This window comes from Squalius cephalus (genome assembly GCF_949319135.1).
Source record: "Squalius cephalus genome assembly, chromosome: 21".
Lineage (NCBI taxonomy): Eukaryota > Metazoa > Chordata > Actinopteri > Cypriniformes > Leuciscidae > Squalius > Squalius cephalus.
In genome coordinates, this window is record NC_137142.1 from 31,212,260 (window position 1) to 31,230,691 (window position 18,432).

The 18,432-nt window shown below is 36.0% G+C and overlaps 3 protein-coding genes across 4 annotated transcripts; all 3 read right to left on the reverse strand.

Moving 5' to 3' along the window:
- Positions 1-897: 897 nt before the first annotated feature.
- Positions 898-6,827, reverse strand: glo1 (glyoxalase 1). The gene is made up of 6 exons (XM_079856020.1): positions 6,602-6,827; positions 5,423-5,505; positions 4,803-4,943; positions 3,373-3,440; positions 2,147-2,236; positions 898-1,297 (listed from the first exon to the last, which is right to left on the reverse strand). Exons 1-6 carry the CDS (start codon positions 6,668-6,670, stop codon positions 1,206-1,208), a joined length of 543 nt encoding a protein of 180 aa, XP_079712146.1. The 5' UTR covers positions 6,671-6,827; the 3' UTR covers positions 898-1,205.
- An 850-nt stretch (positions 6,828-7,677) lies between these two features.
- LOC307149611 (uncharacterized protein) lies at positions 7,678-10,974 on the reverse strand. Of its 2 annotated transcripts, none has more exons than XM_079856018.1 (2): positions 10,800-10,974; positions 7,678-8,911 (listed from the first exon to the last, which is right to left on the reverse strand). In XM_079856018.1, exon 2 carries the CDS (start codon positions 8,872-8,874, stop codon positions 8,284-8,286), a length of 591 nt encoding a protein of 196 aa, XP_079712144.1. In that variant the 5' UTR covers positions 8,875-8,911; positions 10,800-10,974; the 3' UTR covers positions 7,678-8,283. The 2 variants fall into 2 exon arrangements, with proteins under 2 accessions (XP_079712144.1, XP_079712145.1); XM_079856019.1 differs by having other exon boundaries at positions 8,058-8,908.
- Positions 10,975-11,484: 510 nt separating this feature from the next.
- Positions 11,485-14,359, reverse strand: LOC307149608 (uncharacterized protein). Its single transcript, XM_079856013.1, has 2 exons — positions 14,234-14,359; positions 11,485-12,386 (listed from the first exon to the last, which is right to left on the reverse strand). The coding sequence occupies exons 1-2, from the start codon at positions 14,345-14,347 to the stop codon at positions 11,604-11,606; spliced, it is 897 nt and encodes a 298-aa protein (XP_079712139.1). The 5' UTR covers positions 14,348-14,359; the 3' UTR covers positions 11,485-11,603.
- Between the last annotated feature and the right edge of the window lie 4,073 nt (positions 14,360-18,432).

An 18,432-nucleotide genomic window follows, 5' to 3' on the forward strand; every position in this document is an offset into this window, starting at 1 on the left:
GCTTTTGGGTCCCATTGACTTCCATAGTAGGAAAAAAATATACCCATGGGACCCAAAAACTGTCTGGTTACTGATATTCTTCTAAATATCTTCCTTTCTGTTCAGCAGAAGAAAGAAATTTATACAGCTTTGAAACAACATGAGGGTGAGTATATGATGACAGAGTTTTCATTTTAAAAGTGAACTTCTCCTTTAAAGAATGTTGGTAACCAGACAGTTGACGGCACCCATTGACTTCCATGAAAAAAAAAAACACTAAGGGTGTATTATACTACATAGGCTGCCGTCTGGTTACCAACATTCCTTTGTGTTCAACAGAAGAAAGATACAGGTTTGGAACAACTGGAAGGTGAGTAATTGATGACAATTTTAATTTTTGGGTGACCTATCCCTTTAAACTAATTTTAAGAAGCTAATGTTCAGCTCAACTTCCCATTGTCCTTCCACATTTAATTGTAGAAGGCTTTAGGACTTAAAAACTGAATAGCTTTAGCAGATAGACAGCAATCTAAACTAAACAAAACTTTATTATTACAGATCCTCAAGAGGATGCATTCCGATTATGCCAACTGCATTCTTTATCATAACGTGAATCTAGAAACAGGTTGGATCCTTCCCAAGCAAGATTCTTCACTTTGACCAAACCCATTTTACAACCACACATACAAGTTTTTAAGCTCTTGTTGAACTCTGCTTGAAGTCACATTTTAATGCTGATCAACTGTTTGAGCAATTGATCTTCTTAAACCCTGTTCATTCAAACCCTGATGTCCCAGCATGTTCAAACCTGCAAAGTGTGCTTGAGGTTGTATTCTACATATACAAATCCTAATAAGGATACATGCCAATAGCATTACTGTACTTTTTTCAAAGTCAACAAAAGAGTGACACAACAAAAATGCTTTCTTTGCTTTATTTTCACAAATAAAATCTAGGGTTTTAGGGCTGGGACTGCATCAATTCAAAAAATATTTTATTTTAATAAAGTAGAATGTTAAGCTTAGAACTTAAGACTGCATAATTTCAAAAGGTGTCAAATTGCATTGTTACATTCAGCCTAATTCATGTCTAACACACTGCCGCTGTCATACATAAAGATTGTCTGTCTTCATTGAGCACAGAGATATCACCATTTTTTGATCCCAAACTGTCCTTGAATTTCATAATTAGTGTCTTCTGATAAGGTCACAGCATAACAATAGTCTTTAAGAAGTGATGGACACCATGTTGTTGGGGCTGAGAATCTCAATCCAGTAACCGTCAGGATCCTGAATAAAGGCCAGGCCCTTCATTTTACCTGCAAGACAGACAGAATGAAAATGAAATGATAATTATAAACAAAGTATTTCTGTATGACAGTTGCTTATTCCAGTGACATCTGGAAATCAAAAAAGGGATATTTAGCATTTTTAAAGGGGTCATGAACTGGCTTTTTTTAATGTTTTTATATTGTTGTCTGAGGTCAACTTATGACGTTTGCTTAGTTTTTACATTCAGAAACATCAAAATGAATAAGTAATAGGCTATTTTCTACCCTGGTTTTGAGCCTAGCTCCTGAAACGCTTGGTTTTTATGGTCGTGCCGCATTGAAGACTTGGAAGTAAACGCCCACTGCTATGATTGGATAACAGCTTTGCATATTATAATGAGTTTCATGTAGTGCGCGAATCGGTGGGCGGGGCTAAACAGGCAGTAGGCGTTGATCTTCTTCTGCGGAGGCGGTGTTTGATACCCTTTGACGTCATAGATCCCCACTTTGAAAAACCTGTCGTTCGCTGTGCCTGGTGTCAATAAAAGCTTTTATTGGACTAACAAGGAAGTTTTCAGTTCTGAAACTTACAGGATATTCTTATAGTATGATGACCTCTATATGTCAAAAGCTCAAGGAAAATTTGATTTCTAAGTTCATCACCCCTTTAAAAAAAGTTATCCGGGTATGCCATGCAAACAGAAAATCTGCAGATGATATGACTGCATAAATACTAAGAGTATGCTATTAAGAACACAGTAAACAAATATAAACATCCTAAATTTGTGCATTCCACGAGACTAACATATTTAGAAATGAAAGTTTAGCTAGTTTGTTATTGGTGGAGAAAAACTATGTAACTAAAATAATTGTGTAGGATTATATGAAAGAACTTACCATCATCGGGCTTTTTTACAAAGGTCACTCCATTCTCTTCAAACAGCTTGCAGGCAGCATAGACATCCGGCACAGCAATTCCAATATGGCCTGAGATAAATATATTTAAAATTTTTAGGTTAATAATGTAATTTAAGTATATTACATTCTTCTTTTATCCATGACTACATTTGCCATAGGGCTGTCAAATCGATTAATCGCATCTAACATAAAAGTTTATGTTTATATCATTTATGTGTGTGTATATATATATATATATATATATATATATATATATATATATATATATATATATATATATACATATATATACACACACATACATACACATACATATATACATATATATATATACATATATATATATATATATATATATATATATATATATATATATATATATATATATATATATATATATATATATATATATGCATAAATATATTTCTTGCAATATAAAATATTGCAACATCATGAATGTCACAATGATAGCGAAACGCTTTGGGGACAAGTGTGATGAAAAGGGAAAGCATTGATTTTAAACAAATCGCCAAGACGGAACTCGATGGAATTCTCGGTGACATCTACGGAACCGTCAGAAGCTCCAAAGTTGAAAAATATGGCATCAGCAGTTATGAAGCGTTATGTGCCGGTCTGGGTTTGAGGGTTTTGGAGTTTGTCCTGGTGTTTAATGTGATACAGCGAATTCACGTCATCAAATAATGTTTTTGTTGGAGTCGACGCCTCTTGTACCTTATTGTTTCCTTGAACATTACATTTCCTAATGACTTGCTTTATTAGCCACTCTGGTTTAAAGTTCAGAAACAAAAATATATTCAAGTAAATAAATCTGAATTTGAATAGTTTTGCATTATCATTCAAAAATGTTCACTGAAGTCTGTGGGTATGTGGGTATATATATGTGGGTAAATATTGCTGTTCAGTAATGTAAACTGTTATATTGGTGAAATGTTTCTTGTGTCCATATAGTGAAATATTTTAACTATATTTTTTGTATCTTTTAGTTCATACATGCAACATGCAAGATGGCTGTTTAGTCAAAATGACGGTTCCTATAAATTAATAAACACCAATTTAGGATGGAGATGTATCTTGAATATAGTCAAAAGGCTAAAATATATATATACACATGTATAGTCCAGCCCGACTTCAATCACAGTCGATACTATGACAGGGAGAAATTGTGTTCTGCTTGTTATATTCACCAAAGCCTCTTGGGTCTGTGTTCCCGTTGTGGTAAGACTGGCTGTCATCTGTCTCTGAACCCCAGTTACTGATTAAAAAGAGAAATACAGAATGGCACATGAAAACAGCTTCAAACCTTGGACCTCTGATGACAGGCTCTACAACAGTGGTCAGCAATCTTATGGCACACAGAGGGATAATCACTAATCGCGAATGGTTTGTCGGATCTGTGTGCTAGCACAGGTTAAAATCTCACACTTTTACTAAAACTGGCTGTGTGACTATAGACCCCTTTTCAGTTAGTAAACATGGTGACGTTTCTTTGTGGGCGGAGCTTAGGTGGAGGCAGAACGATCCCTCTGGCCGCAAGTTTTGTTAGCTTGTTTTTTAACAATGACTGGAGAAAATCCGATTTTATCTTAATGTGTAAGGTCACTCACTGTCCAGGACCGCAATTGTTATTTGCAAAAGTTCATTTTAACGGACGGAACAAGATTGGCTGACCCGCTCAGTCAATGGATGGACAATCTGACAGGATTAACGTTAACGCTACCTCCGGTTGAGTGGCCTGACTTCTACACCTACCCGATAGAGAAACCAAGCATAAAGAGAAACTGAGGGCATATATATATATATTTAGATGCCTATAACTATGTGCTGAATGGTCACGTACAAGACTTGTGTGGTACGATCCACAGTTCTGCCTAGCCAGCACCAAGAAGACGACAATGTAAAGAGTGACAATACAGTGCAATTTTAATGATGTGAATATTTTCTAGAAATAAATATTCCAGATACAGCATACTAATTTTTCGTTGATTCTTGCACCCAACAACACAACAAGATGACATTTAATAATAAAAATAATAATTTAAGCTCCTTATTATGTAGCCGAATCTGTGCTGGTTTGTATTGGCCGCCTCCAGTTTTCCCTTTGTTTTGCCTCCAGCTAGCGCAGTGATGTAACTGTGACGTCGGCTCGAAATTGGTCTATAAGGAATAAGTACCTCAAATTGTTCATCCGTATGTAAGTTTCAGGGACTCCTCTTTAGCTAATGTCCCGTGCCAGTGATCATCCCTCTGCGCGCCAAAGGTTGTGACTCTGCTCTACAATAACATTTTTCAGGTCTTACGCCACATACTGTAAAGGCCAATTCACAATGCACCGACAGACACAGACAGACAGCAACTGAAACCTGGTTTCGGATCAGTGTGTAAGCGTCCCTGTAAACTCTCTTTTTCGCAGATTAAACAATGTTGGAATGTCTGAGAAGTGACGTGCTGTAATCTGGTGACTGTTGGTCTGCGTCTGTTGGTTGCGGTGTGAATTTGCCTTAACAAAACCTGCCAGATATCACGGTAAGGATGGTAAAGGGCTTTTCTACTCAATGCAGAAGGTTAGTGGATAACTTTTAAATGGCTGATGCTGAAGGTTTTAATCTGAACTTACTGTGTGAGCTCTATAGTTCCTCGGCGGGAGAACGTCCAGGCTGTCCTCTCCTTCACATCTGCAGGGACCTCTTTCTTATCCTCATAACCCAGAAAGTAGAGGGTGAATTGCATGGAGGGAAAATCTAACTTCTGTAACAGCCTAAAATAAAACATTCGCATTAAAAAATACTTCTTTGCAAAGGTCAGCAATTAAAGCCCATTCACATTATTGCAATGCATTTTAATATGCCATTTTGATTATGAGACAAAATTGAACTAAAATGCAAAACATTTCTACATGCATAACGTATTTGGAAATTATAAAGTAATGGCCTGGTTTCACAGACCAGGCGTAGATTAAGCCAGGATTAACCCTGGCCATTTAAACAGCTTTTATAAACGTGTCTTAGATAAAAGACAAAACATGTCTTGAGACAAAATAAAGGCACATATTTTAAGATATATCAATGCAAGATGCTTTCAGTTAAAACAACTTAAACATGCTTTTTAGTCTGGGACGAGCTTAAGCCTTGTCTGTGAAACCGGGCAAATGAAAAGATCAAGACTGAACTCAGATTCTCATTCATAGAGAAAAAGTTCAGTGCTGAGAGATGCAATCTTTTACAATAGTAAACTCACGTCATTCCCAGGATGCGTGTGTAGAAATCCAGGGATTTAACTGGATCCTTAACCCTCAGCATTGTCTGCTGCATCATGAAGTCCTACAGCAGTGGCATGAATAACTTTTGGTCAGAAGAACATAATTTAAAAGATGGATAATGCGATGAAAATGATCAACAGTGGCAACCAAAAGTCTAAGACCATTTTGGAGGACTAATAAAAAAAATGTTAGTGGTCTCAGACATTTGAGTAACACTGTATCAATAATAATAATAAAAATAATTAAAAAAATTGCTGTTATCAATCTCTCTCTCTGTATATATCTCTGTATAACACAAAAAATATATTTAATGTAGTCTCTCATTCACCGCTATAGAAGTTTACCCAACTATGACGACTTCCACTTCTGAGAAACCCGTAAATGTGAAAAGGTTGAAAATAAGTTGAAAATAACCAGCTGATGCAGTTTCAGGCTGTGCATGATGCTTTTAGAAATCCATATCTGGTCATTCTGTAATATCTTGCAGCTCAGCTCAAAAAAAGAAGAGTAGTTTATCGTTTTGCAAATGCATCAAACATCAGTCTAGGAATCTCTGGTAAATGTTTGCACTGTAAATGAATTATTATTCATCTCTCTGATACAGGAGTTATTTTATAGCATATCTTTGATTAAGATTGTTTATGAAATGACTTTTCAAAGAATGGAAACAAAGTGTTACAATATAATTCCCTGATATATGAAGTTTGTGTCCTTATGGTAAAATCTGTCCGCTTGCACTGCTCTGTATGAGGAGCCGCGGGTCAACACTTAATCTGTGTAAAATGTCAAAGGTCATCATAAATGATCATAAACAGTAACTTTAAATTAATTAAAATTAATTAAAATTAGGCTCGATTCTGAATGTAATGCAGATTGATATGTTACTAACATTCCATACAGAATTAAGTCTATTTTTTAATTGCATTTCCACATTTCCACATGACTGAGCAATAAAGCAGTTACGCATACAAACTTAAAGTAAGTTGAGTAACAAACATAGATGCGGATAAATCACTAATAAACAACGTAAGAGAGATGTTATCGCACTATTTTCCTGCAGTGCTTTGAGTTATAATGGAGAACAACAGGGAAATGAGCGACGATGTTCGTGTTTGATTGAAAGCTCTCTAGTTCTGGACTCAAAAGCAGTGTCTTACTTTAGTGATGGGGTTTCCGTCTTTACACGCAGCGGCAGCTGCTTCGTTCGTCAGCCCTTTGTCGGTCATTTTTAGGAGTGCTTCGGCTTGATGTTTGGCGACTCAACAGCTGACAGTCCCGCAGAAAGATCCCGCGCAGGGGGCGTGGCCATTGCGTGCAACGTCGACGGCGTAACGTAACTGTGGGAGGAGCCATGAAATAACTGAAATGCTGTAGTTTCCCTTTCCTTCCTGCAGAGGGAGACACAATTCTCAGTTAAAGTGTGTGTACACAAATGTATTGAAATCATGCATGGATTGTCAAGAGAAACGGAGTGTTCTCTTCCCATCAACTTAATAAATTATAATAAGTGTAAGAGGAAAAATTACAGAAAGAAAAGGGTTAATGAACTGAGAGAAAAGTGGGAGGCTATGAATGAATGTGATGGAGACTGTGGCTCACACATTCACACACATCCTGTAAGATGACAGTAGTATACCACATTCTGTGTGAATGAGTGAATTTATGAGCTCTGTGTGTAAACTGAAAATGTATAGATTGAATGATATATTCCAGAAATCGGATCAAATGTATTGTCAACTCATTGACACAGGTAAAAGGCATAAATATAAGGTCTGTGTGTGTGAGAGAGAGAGAGTGATAGGAATACAGATAGGCTACTGAATGCTTAATTTTAGGATGAAAATACAGCAACACACCTGCTTAACTTTAAAAAGTGCATCTATTTTCCATTTACTCTTGATGAATTAAACTTCCATTGCAATAAAAGGGTTTAAATGGCATTGAGTGGCTTATTGCTTTGATAACAAAGATGACGAGGTAGTAATTAAGTCAATAAAAATGCAAATGTAAATGTAAAAAAATGTAAACAAATACAAAAAATTATATTAGAACATTTGGAAACTGATGAGTTTATGCGATTGTATCACACACAGCATGACCGATCTTTTAGATTGTCTTAGGAAACGGAGGAATTGTTGGTCATAACAAGGATTAATACTGTTTAATAACTTATAATAAAAAATATAAAAACTTCAAAGTATATAAGGAAAAGGAGATGGAGCTCAGGTAGATTAGGGGGTGGGGTAGCTCTTTATTTTTATTTTGAATTTAACAGTTTAAATCTTAAAATGTTATTCCTGACTATTTCACTTTGCATAGCTCAATGCAAACTATTAACAGCGTGCTTAAAAATAAAATCTAAGAATATAATTTTTTGATTGACAGGCACAAAATGTGACTACTTGTAGAGATGAACCTTGTCTTGCAGTGTATGATTATACATTTTGAGTGTTTTGTACATGCACGTTTACACAATCTTATGTGAAAACGCACACTTTTGATTTTCTTGAAATGTGAGATTGAAAGGAGTTTGCAGACCATATCTAAAGAAAAGCAACTTTGTTTTGGGGAAAATAATGTGAGAAAACAGGACAAGATGCATGTTTTGAGCAGATTCATAGTGCACATGTATAACTTTATTTTAGAAAATAATTAACATGATTTACTGTAACTGTCTTTAGTATGCAAGCAATTAAGATAAAAAAAGAAACCATGTGAAGCTCTTCATTGGCATCGTGCAGGTACAAATCTTCAATAAGAAGGGCATAGCTGAAAACAAATAAGAATAAACCGTAGGCTAAATCATAAATTCATGTGACATGCATGAATGTACATCACATTAACTTTTGTCTGAATGCAGTTTACGATGCATATCCAAGGTGTATTTATAAGGGAAAGTCTTTCCACAGTCTGGACAGGTGAAAGGCCTCTCTCCCGTGTGAATGCGCATGTGTTTCTGCAGCGTCGTGCGGCGTGAGAATCCGCTTCCACACACGGGGCAACAGAACTGTTTTTCAGAATGAGAATCGCTGTGGTGGCGATTAAGATTGGTTTGACTGAAGAACGTCTTGTCGCAGTACGCGCAGGCGAACGGCCTCTCGCCTCTGTGTTTGTATAAATGACTTTGGAATGCGGTGGAGACACAAAACTTCTTCCCACACTGATCGCAACTGAAGCTCTTCACGATCTTTCGTTTGTTACCTGTGTGGATGGTGTTGTGCATTTTAAGCCATTGTGCACACCGAAACCCTCTCCCACAGAGTTCACAGGTGTACGGCACTTCTCCTGTGTGTATTCGCATGTGACACGCCAGGTTTGTGCTGCGGCGGAATTCCTTGCCACACAGCTTACAGCTGAATTTTTTACCAGGGGTCTCTGATGAACTCTCCTGTTCAGTATTAGACTCGTCCTTTTTGATCACAGGCTTCATATCGATGCAGTCGGGACACCAAGAGAAACAGCAGCTACTGGAGAAACAGATCGAGAAATAAAACACTCATATTTATCCCTTAGTTGTATATAGGCTAACTCAAAGTTGCAAGAAAGAATATAAATAGTGTGTGTGTGCATGTACAGTGAGGGAATTACTATTCTAAAGAAACATCAGTTGGTTAAAAGGCATTGCAGAAAGCTAGTTCTGAAAACAGCTTTACACTTGCTTTGATTTAGCATCTAATCTAATAGCATTTCAAAGACTAACTTTAAAAAAAAAAAAAAAGTAAAACAAAATGGTAACACTGAATGTTACTGTAATAATAAGTAAATGTTACTGTAGTAATAACTATAAAGTATGCATAATTACATGCATCTAAACCAACCCTTATTCCTAACCCTATCCCTAGGTACATGTAATTAATTATTATCACTCAGTGCTTAAATGTATAATTACACTGTAACACAGACACCTTAAAATAAAGAGTAACCAAAACACTTTTTAGGATTTTTGTATTTGCCAGGCCTATAAAATTGCCAATATTTGGACTTTTAAAAATCCATCTGGACCACAAAACGCAATGCCATATATCATGATGAATTAAGGTCAAATTAAGTTGGGGTGGGGGGGAAGTCAGTTCTGTTATAAATTTCGCTAACTATATTTTTATCACCATAATGGATTTTTTTTTTATTATTGATAGCTTACAATAAAAAAAAAGTAACTATCACTCTGCAACTGTACTGGTATATGTATGACTTAAATATTGTATGACATGTAAACATTTATTTGCTTGACAAAATGCATGCATTAAACAGACCACTGAGACCACACTTAGATCAAAATCACATCAAAATCAAACTTGAAATGGACTGAAAACATGATGACTGTGGGGGTTTAAATGAGCAACCAGCTTGGTGAAATATATATATATATATATATATATATATATATATATATATATATATATATATATATATATATATATATATATATATATATATATGTATGTGTGTGTGTGTGTGTGTGTGTGTGTGTGTGTGTGTGTGTGTGTGTGTGTGTGTGTGTATACACACATTTTAAAACACCACTACAGTAACCTGCATATATTTGTGGGTTTTCAAAATGATGTGTCAACTTAAAATAAGCTTAACTTTTAAAAACACATGCCACGAGACATATGCTCTAATAAGCGAAAAAATCTAAATGTTTCTATGACGCGACTTGCGGATGACACGACACGGCGTTCTAATAGAATGACGTTTTAGAACGTTCTCGCGTTCTCTGTGAAAGAAAAAAGACGCAAAGAACTGAAATGAGAACAAAAGAAAACAAAAACAGGTCAGCAGCTGCAAAAGACACAAGGTGCAAGAGCAATAAAACCCCCTCAGTCTAGTGCATGTTTACAAAGGCAAAAGCAAGGCTTTCTGTGTAACGGTCCGTTGCAGCTTTCACAACCTCATATTATCTGAAAAACAACTAGGAATGTTCGTTCTTTAATACATTTGTCAAACCACCCCCACCTATAAAGACGATTTAAATATTTCAATATAGTTTCTTTCAGGGCTGGGTATTGACAGACGGCTACCGCAATCTGTCACACGTCAAAACGCATGAATTTCGTGATAAAAGTGACAAAATATGAAAGCTGACACTTTGTTTCAAAAGTAGCAAAGCTTATTTCTATTATTGGATGGCAGGCTTGCTTATAATGTTTGAAGAAGTTCGCTCACGAATCAACGGGAAACATCATTGACAAACTCGATTTAATCGATATTGTCCACCCAGCCCTATTTTCCATTATGCACTTATTCAGATTTTAACTTAAATGCCTATATATTTGAGTTTTCACTTTAAAGGTTACAAGTTCAATCTGAAAATCACTGGTCAATTATCTTAAATCCTAATCCTAAAGCACTTACTTGCAATGCTCTTGTTCAAGGGAACATCCTCGGAGTCTGAACCAGAAATGAGCAACTCCAACTTTTGACACTTCTTTCTTCACTTCTCGGTTGGGTAGCAGAACCGAAGACAGTCAGTGCTGCCCCCGTCTGTCGTCAAAACATGCTGAATGTATTGCTCAGTAAATTGATTTGCAAAAAAAAAATCTGTTGGGGAGAATAATAATTTTTTAAGCAAAAGATAATTTTATAAATAAAGTGTTTTAACGGAGATCAGGTTATGATGGAACTTGATCATATTCATAGAGCAGTACTTATAAAGTAGTAAAAAAAATCTTAGGCACGTTAGTATTTTCACCATAAAAAAATATTTTAAACTAGTTGTGTATATCTTTTGTTGTAATGTGTCAGTAGGAAATATCAGTTTACATTTCCAAACATTAATTTTGCCATTAATTGTAATAATCCAGTGAGATTTTTGTATGCACAAGGTGTCAGACTCCTCGTGCATACAAAAATCTCAATGGATTATTAAAGATATACACTACAGCAAAAGATATAAATAACTGGCTTAAAACCATTTTTTGGGAAAAAAAAAATGCAAATGTGCCTAAGGCTTTTGCACAGTATTGTATGCATAACTTGAAAAATGTAAGCAATGTAGAAAAACTAAAAAAGAAATCAAAACTAAAAAGAAAATCATGTTAAGTCAAGCTCTTTATTAGCAGGTATAATGAGATTCAGTGAGAAAAGAAAGATCAATAAAAGGGATGTTGCTTAAAACAAAAAATCATAAACTCATGTGAAGCATGAATGCGCATTACGTCAACTTTTGGCTGAGTGACGTTTACGATGTATATTCATGGTATATTCATAACGGAAAGTCTTTCCACAGTCTGGACAGGAGAAAGGCTTCTCTCCTATGTGAATCCGCGTGTGTTTCTGCAGCGAAAAAAGGCGTGAGAATCCACTTCCACACACAGGGCAAGAAAATTGTTTGCTGTCAGAATGAGAATCGACCTGGTGTCGTTTAAGATTGGTTTGACTGAAGAACGTCTTGTCGCAGTGCACGCAGGCGAACGGCCTCTCGCCTCTGTGTTTGTATAAATGACTTTGGAGTGCGGTGGAGCCAGTAAACTTCTTCCCACACTGATCGCAACTGAATCTCTTCATGCTCTTTCGTTTGTTACCCGTGTGGACACTGCTGTGCAGTACAAGCCAGTCTTTACGTCGGAAACCCCTCCCACAGAGTTCACAGGTGTACGGCGCTTCTCCTGTGTGTATTCGCATGTGGCGCACCAGGCTTATGCTCTGGCGATACTCCATGCCACACAAATTACAGCTGAATTTTTTACCCCAAGTCTTTTTGCCATTTGAAAAGTGGGAGATGGATGGTTCAGCTTCTGTTTTAGTATCTGAAGGACTTCCATCGGGCACCTGAATACTTCTCACTGTATATTTCAGCCGTTGGCAAAAGAGCACAGCTGATCCCTCCATTTTGCTCAGCACCAAAGTTTCCATACTCTCCTTAGTCGTCTCGGCCCTCGAAACTCCAAGAAAATTCTCAGAAGGCTTCATTTCGATGCAGTCAGGACTCCAAACCACCAACTAGGGAAACAGATTGAAGAGAGATGTAAACATTCAGATTTATTTCTCAACTGTTCTCATTAAACCCAAATTCCCCATAAATGAATTATACAATAACCTCATAAGTTATTTGGACAATTACTCCACACTCAACCTCAAATATGAAGGTTGTTGCTTTAGAAGAAACATAGTCTTCAATGAGAATAAGAGGAATTGAGCATATGTGTGAGTATATAAGGAAGTTATTAGGCACTAACAAGTTAACAACAGGAAAGAGTCAACAGAAGAAAGTCAGTGAACCAATGACAGAACTTGTTTTCAAGATGCAAGAATATTAATTTTGTGGAAAGGAAAACTTTGTTGTGCATGAGCCTTCATTTTTATATATATATATATATATATATATATATATATACAGTACCAGTCAAAAGTTTGGAAACATTACTATTTTTAATGTTTTTGAAAGAAGTCTCTTATGCTCATCAAGCCTGCAGTTAAAAAAAACAAAAAACAAAAAAACAGTAATATGATGAAATATTATTACAATTTAAAATAATGGTTCTCTTTTTTAATATACTTTAAAATGTAATTTATTTTTGTGATGCAAAGCTGAATTTTCATCAGCAAGTACTCCAGTCTTTGGTGTCTTATGATCCTTCAGAAATCATTCTAATATGCTGATTTATGATCAATGTTGGAAACAGTTGTGCTGCTTAATATTTTTTTATAACCTGAGATACTTTTTTCAGGATTATTTGATGAATAAAAAGTTAAAAAGAACTGTATTTATTTAGAATAGAAATCTTTTGTAACAATATACACTACCGTTCAAAAGTTTGGGAACAATAACTATTTTTTTTTTAAGAAATTAGTACTTTAATTCAACAAGGATGCGTTAAATTGATAAAAAGGTGATGGTAACGATTTATATTGTTAGAAATGTTTTTATTTTGAATAAATGCTGTTTTTATGAATAAATGCTGTTAACGTTTTACTCATCAATGAACCCTGAAAAAAGTATTCCAAAAAAATATATTAAACAGCACAACTGTTTCCATCATTGATAATAACTGAGTATCAAATCATCATATTAGAATGATTTCTGAAGGATCATAAGACACCAAAGACTGGAGTACTTGCTGATGAAAATTCAGCTTTGCATCACAAAAATAAATTACATTTTAAAATATATTAAAAAAGAGAACCATTATTTTAAATTGTAATAATATTTCATAATATTACTGTTTGTTTTTTTTTTTTTTGTTTTTTTTTAACTGCAGGCTTTATGAGCATAAGAGACTTCTTTCATAAACATTAAAAATAGTAATGTTTCCAAACTTTTGACTGGTACTGTATATATATATATATATATATATATATATATATATATATATATATATATATATATATATAAATATGTGTGTATGTGTGTGTGTGTGTGTATATATATATATATATATAATTAATTTATATATGTTTCCCCCCTGAAACCTAGACATATATATATATAGAGAGAGAGAGAGAGAGAGAGAGCCTACAAAGACACAAACAAACACAAAAACACACACAATGTTGGGTTACTTACCATATTATATGGGGACTGTCCATAGACATAACCTACCTACCCGTCACAGGTTTTAACATTTTCAAAAAACATAATTTCGTATGATTTTTAAAGCGGTTTTCCTCATGGGGACCAAAACATGTTAATGGTAAGACTTTCCTTGCGAGGACATTTGGTCATAACGTAGGGAGAGACCCTAAATGTTTGTCAGATTTGTTTGTCGTTATTTGTCATCTCACAACACTTAGACTCGGTCAGAAACCTACTGTTAAACAATTTTAAATCTTAATAACAAAGCTCTTACTTGCAAGCCGACAATATTTATTGTAGTTCCAATGAACAGAACATTGTTTGGTCCATTTAAAACTTTCTTTCTCGTGCATGCTTTCTTCTTCTTTATTGCACGGTTGGACAGCATGACTAAAGTTACACAGTATTGCCCCCTTCTGCTTTTAGGAGGAATATCACATTCATTTGCCAGGGACCTTGGCTTGGAAGGTCCATGTATTTTTTCTTGCCATTCAGGCCCGGAGTGGGTAATCGGGAGAATCGGGAGAATTCCCGGTGGGCCGCTTCACTTTTGGGCCGGTCGAGGAATTTTTTTTTTTTTTTTTTTTTTTTTTTTTTTTTGTGTCACATTTCAATGTCACGTTAGTTACATGGGCTACACACGTTTCGCATTCTGACACCGCAGCGCGCAGCCTCTGCATGGGTTGTACCATGTGAGGGAGTTCTCCCCTCCCCTCCGATAGAGTTGGTTTGGTTAGTCCGTCTTTTCCAAAACGTTTTCTCAGGTAGGCTACCGCGGCACCACCGGCGCCTACCGAAAGCTGGGCCGGCCCTACCGTAACGGTACACGTCAGGGAGGATGGATGGGAGAAAGAGGCCAGGAGGTATGGAAGCTTGTTTCCGCCACAGAATAAAACATTTTAAAAGATAATTGCGACTTTTTATCTCTTTATTTTTATCACTTTATTTCTCAGAATTGCGATATATAAAGTCAAAATTGCGTGAAATAAAGTTGCAATTGCGTGTTATAAAGTCAGAATTGCGAGATATAAATTCAGAATTGTATGAAATAAAGTCGCAATTGCTTCTTATAAAGTCAGAACTGCGTGAAATAAAGTAGCAATTGCTTATAAAATCAGAACTGCAAGATATAGTCAGAATTGTGTGATATAAAGTCGCAATTGTGTGTTATAAAGTCAGAATTGCGAGATATAAAGTCAGAATTGTGTGAAATAAAGTCGCAATTGCTTCTTATAAAGTCAGAATTGCAAGATATAAAGTCAGAACTGCGTGAAATAAAGTTGCAGTTGCTTATAAAGTCAGTACTGCAAGATATAGAGTCAGAATTGTGATATAAAGTCGCGTTATAAAGTCAGAATTGTGAAATATAAAGTCAGAATTGTGTGAAATAAAGTCGCAATTGCTTCTTATAAAGTCTAAGTGAATTATTATTTAACCTTTACATTATTTGTTAACCCATGGTATTAATACAAACTACACAATAGTAAGAGCTGAACTGTTGCTTCATTTATCCAATTTAGAAAAAGTGCTAATTTGGAATTCCACCATGGAAAAAGTGGGCCGGTCTTGGGCCTGAAACTCCCGGGCTGAAAAGTGGCCCCACTCCGGCCCTGTTGCCATTCGTAACTCTTTAGGATTTTTCAGCACCATTGATCACTATATGTTGAAATGAGACAATGAATTATTAGTAGAAGTTAATGTCAGCTCATGTTTGCTCTGTGTGGATGTATTGGCCATGTGCTGTGACTCGACCTTGAAGGGGAAGAAATTGCCTGTGTTTTATCTAATGTTGTTTTTGCAGGAGTTGTTAGGAATGTGATAGGCATGCCTATCATGTGACCATGCCAAAGGAACAGTTTTAACAGCCGCCCAGATAAGAAGTGATCCGGATAGCTGCTTATGAATGAGAATGTTTATTGTCTTTAAATAACCACATTTGCATATTCGGACATTGCTGGAATTACCTGTACTGTTAACCAAGCAGAACCTTTAGAAAATGGCATAAACTGATCTGTCATGTACCTATATTGTTTTTTCTGTGTTAAGATAGTTCGAGGCTGGATTCTCATTTTCTACGGCGTTTGGAAGGGTGGAGAACTAACTGAACTTAAAATTTGACTCCTGGGGCCTGATGTATAAACGTTGCGTACGCACAAAATGGGCATAGAAATATGCGTGCGCAATTTTCCACGCACATATCGGGATTTATAAAAAATAAACTAGGCGTAGATAAGTGCGCACCGTAAGGATGCTCTTGACCGTGCGTACGCACTCTTTTAGAAGAGTATGGCCCTCATTTATCAATCTTGCGTAGAAACGGGCGTATATATTGGCGTAAGATTATGCTTACACTCCTCTCATCGCCTGATTTATGAAGCTGTGCGTACCTTTGAAATTCTGGTGTACGCAATACCTGCCCTTGATAAATGCTGCGGCTGAAATCGATCGTCATTAGAATAACACGCCCCTATATATTCAAGTTTCCGCTCCCCCCACGCCCTCATTTTACGCCATGGACACACGGAAGACGGCAAATTAAAGAGAAACTTCTTTGAGAAAGAGAAAGCGAAACCAGAGAAGTGGAAAGAAACAAAATTGATTTCCAGATTTTTATTATTAATGACGCTTATTGTTATTTAGAAGAAGAATGTCGTTATTATTATTTGTATTATTATTATTTAAAAGAAGAAGAATGGCATTTTTATTATTTTGTCAGTCTGAATTATTTTTTTGGTCATTGAAAGCCTTTCATTACTAAACCCAGTCCGTGCATACCTGCCGGGCCTAACCCTGCCTAACCATCGTTTCAAAGAATAGTACAACGGCGAGCGCGTCGAGTATAAACGCCTCGTCAGTTTGGGGAGGTGCGCGCGCAGTCTGCGGAGACTCGCGCTGCGGAGCCAGACGAAAGTATAAACAAGGCTTGAAACGTCAGGTAAAGCGCACAGGCTCGCAACTGAAGGAATACATATGCCTACAAATCAAATGATTTGGTAAAGTCACACAAATTAATCATTGAAGTCCATGTTGCACAAAAATAAACATTGAAGTTTATAATTACTATGTTGTTGTTTTTTTTACAGTGGGTCATAATATATCATATCTTTTAGTTTGTCAGTGCGTTTTGTGGTGTTAGGAATTGTTTTTCTGCGCATTCCCGCACTCAAAACGTGCGTACACCACCTCCTGAGCAGGTGTAGGATTTGAGCGTGCCGTACGCCAAAGTCCATATTGATAAATCTCAAAGTCACCGTGGTTTTGGGTGTACGCCAGGTGTACGCTGGAAATTTGGTGTACGCACTTTTGATAAATGAGGGCCTATGTGTTTTGGCGACACCAACTGGCCCAAATAGCAATAACTATTTAAAATGAAAAACTTTTAAATTATCCTATTACATCACCCAATAAATCAAATTGCATCAACCTGAATTATCATTATGATATGATTATGATGGAGTTTGATGGATTCATTGATTTTAATTAAATTTAGACTCTATTTCATTATAGCTCTGCACTGGTGTCTTGCAGAAGATCACTTTTAGACAGAAAATCTAAAGAAATACAAGATAATACAAATATAATTTCGCTCACCAACCTGTCACTTGAAGCAAATATCCATCCCTTCTTAAATGTCCGCGCCAGCGAGCGCGTTGGGCCGTTTAGTGAAACTGATGCAAATAACAGCTTAAATAAATAAAATACTTCTGATATAAACTATGTTTTACTTATGATATAAACATTTAGATTAAATATGGCATTCAAATTAATGGAGAACACTTAAACATGAAATCATTACTGAGAAGTTACAAAAAAAATTATATTCAAATTCAATCAATAGAAATATTTGTTGTGGATGCGATGTTTTTGAACACGTTTCCTGTAGCGTGCTGTGTTTAAATGTTTTAACCACAGAGATAATTGCTTATCATGATAATACCAGATTGTCTGAGAAAATAGTTTCGTGCAAATAATGCCCAAGGCCTATCTGTTTCCATTAAAAATATAAATCAATTAAAAATACTATTCGGCCAGTGGATAAGATTAAATGTATTTTACACTATTTGATTTATGTATTCAAAAACAAGACAAGGATAGGCAAATACATGATTTTTATTAATGTAATGTGTCTTGTACCGTTAAACGTTATCACGTGGATGAATAATCATATGCAAATGATATGCAGATGAGGATATGCATAGTAAAACTAGGCGTTGTAAGCTTCATATATGGTTATTTCAGGGTGGAGACGCATGTGCGCACAATCTTCCGCTGACTGGGATTTATAAAGTGAATTCTGCGCAGGTTCTGGCGTACGGACGGTTTTATAAATCTGAAAACTTTTGTGCGTACGCAAATTCTGCCTTATGTGCGTACGCACACTTTAAGGATGAAATCTACGCAAAGTTTTATACATGAGGCCCCAGGTCTCCATTGAACATTTTGGTCTCTCTTTATGGGGTCAAACTGTGTTCC

Bases quoted from the DNA above. Each gene is read 5' to 3' on its own strand.
- glo1 (XM_079856020.1), bottom strand. From the start codon at position 6,670: ATGACCGACAAAGGGCTGACGAACGAAGCAGCTGCCGCTGCGTGTAAA. The intron at 3,441-4,802 runs GTAAGTTCAGAT...CTTTTTAATCAG, and splicing joins GGAACTATAGAGCTCACACA to TAACTGGGGTTCAGAGACAG. The intron at 1,298-2,146 runs GTAAGTTCTTTC...TCTGTCTTGCAG, and splicing joins TGTAAAAAAGCCCGATGATG to GTAAAATGAAGGGCCTGGCC.
- LOC307149611 (XM_079856018.1), bottom strand. From the start codon at position 8,874: ATGAAGCCTGTGATCAAAAAGGACGAGTCTAATACTGAACAGGAGAGT.
- LOC307149608 (XM_079856013.1), bottom strand. From the start codon at position 14,347: ATGCTGTCCAACCGTGCAATAAAGAAGAAGAAAGCATGCACGAGAAAG. The intron at 12,387-14,233 runs GTAAGAGCTTTG...CTGTTTCCCTAG, and splicing joins TAAATATTGTCGGCTTGCAA to TTGGTGGTTTGGAGTCCTGA.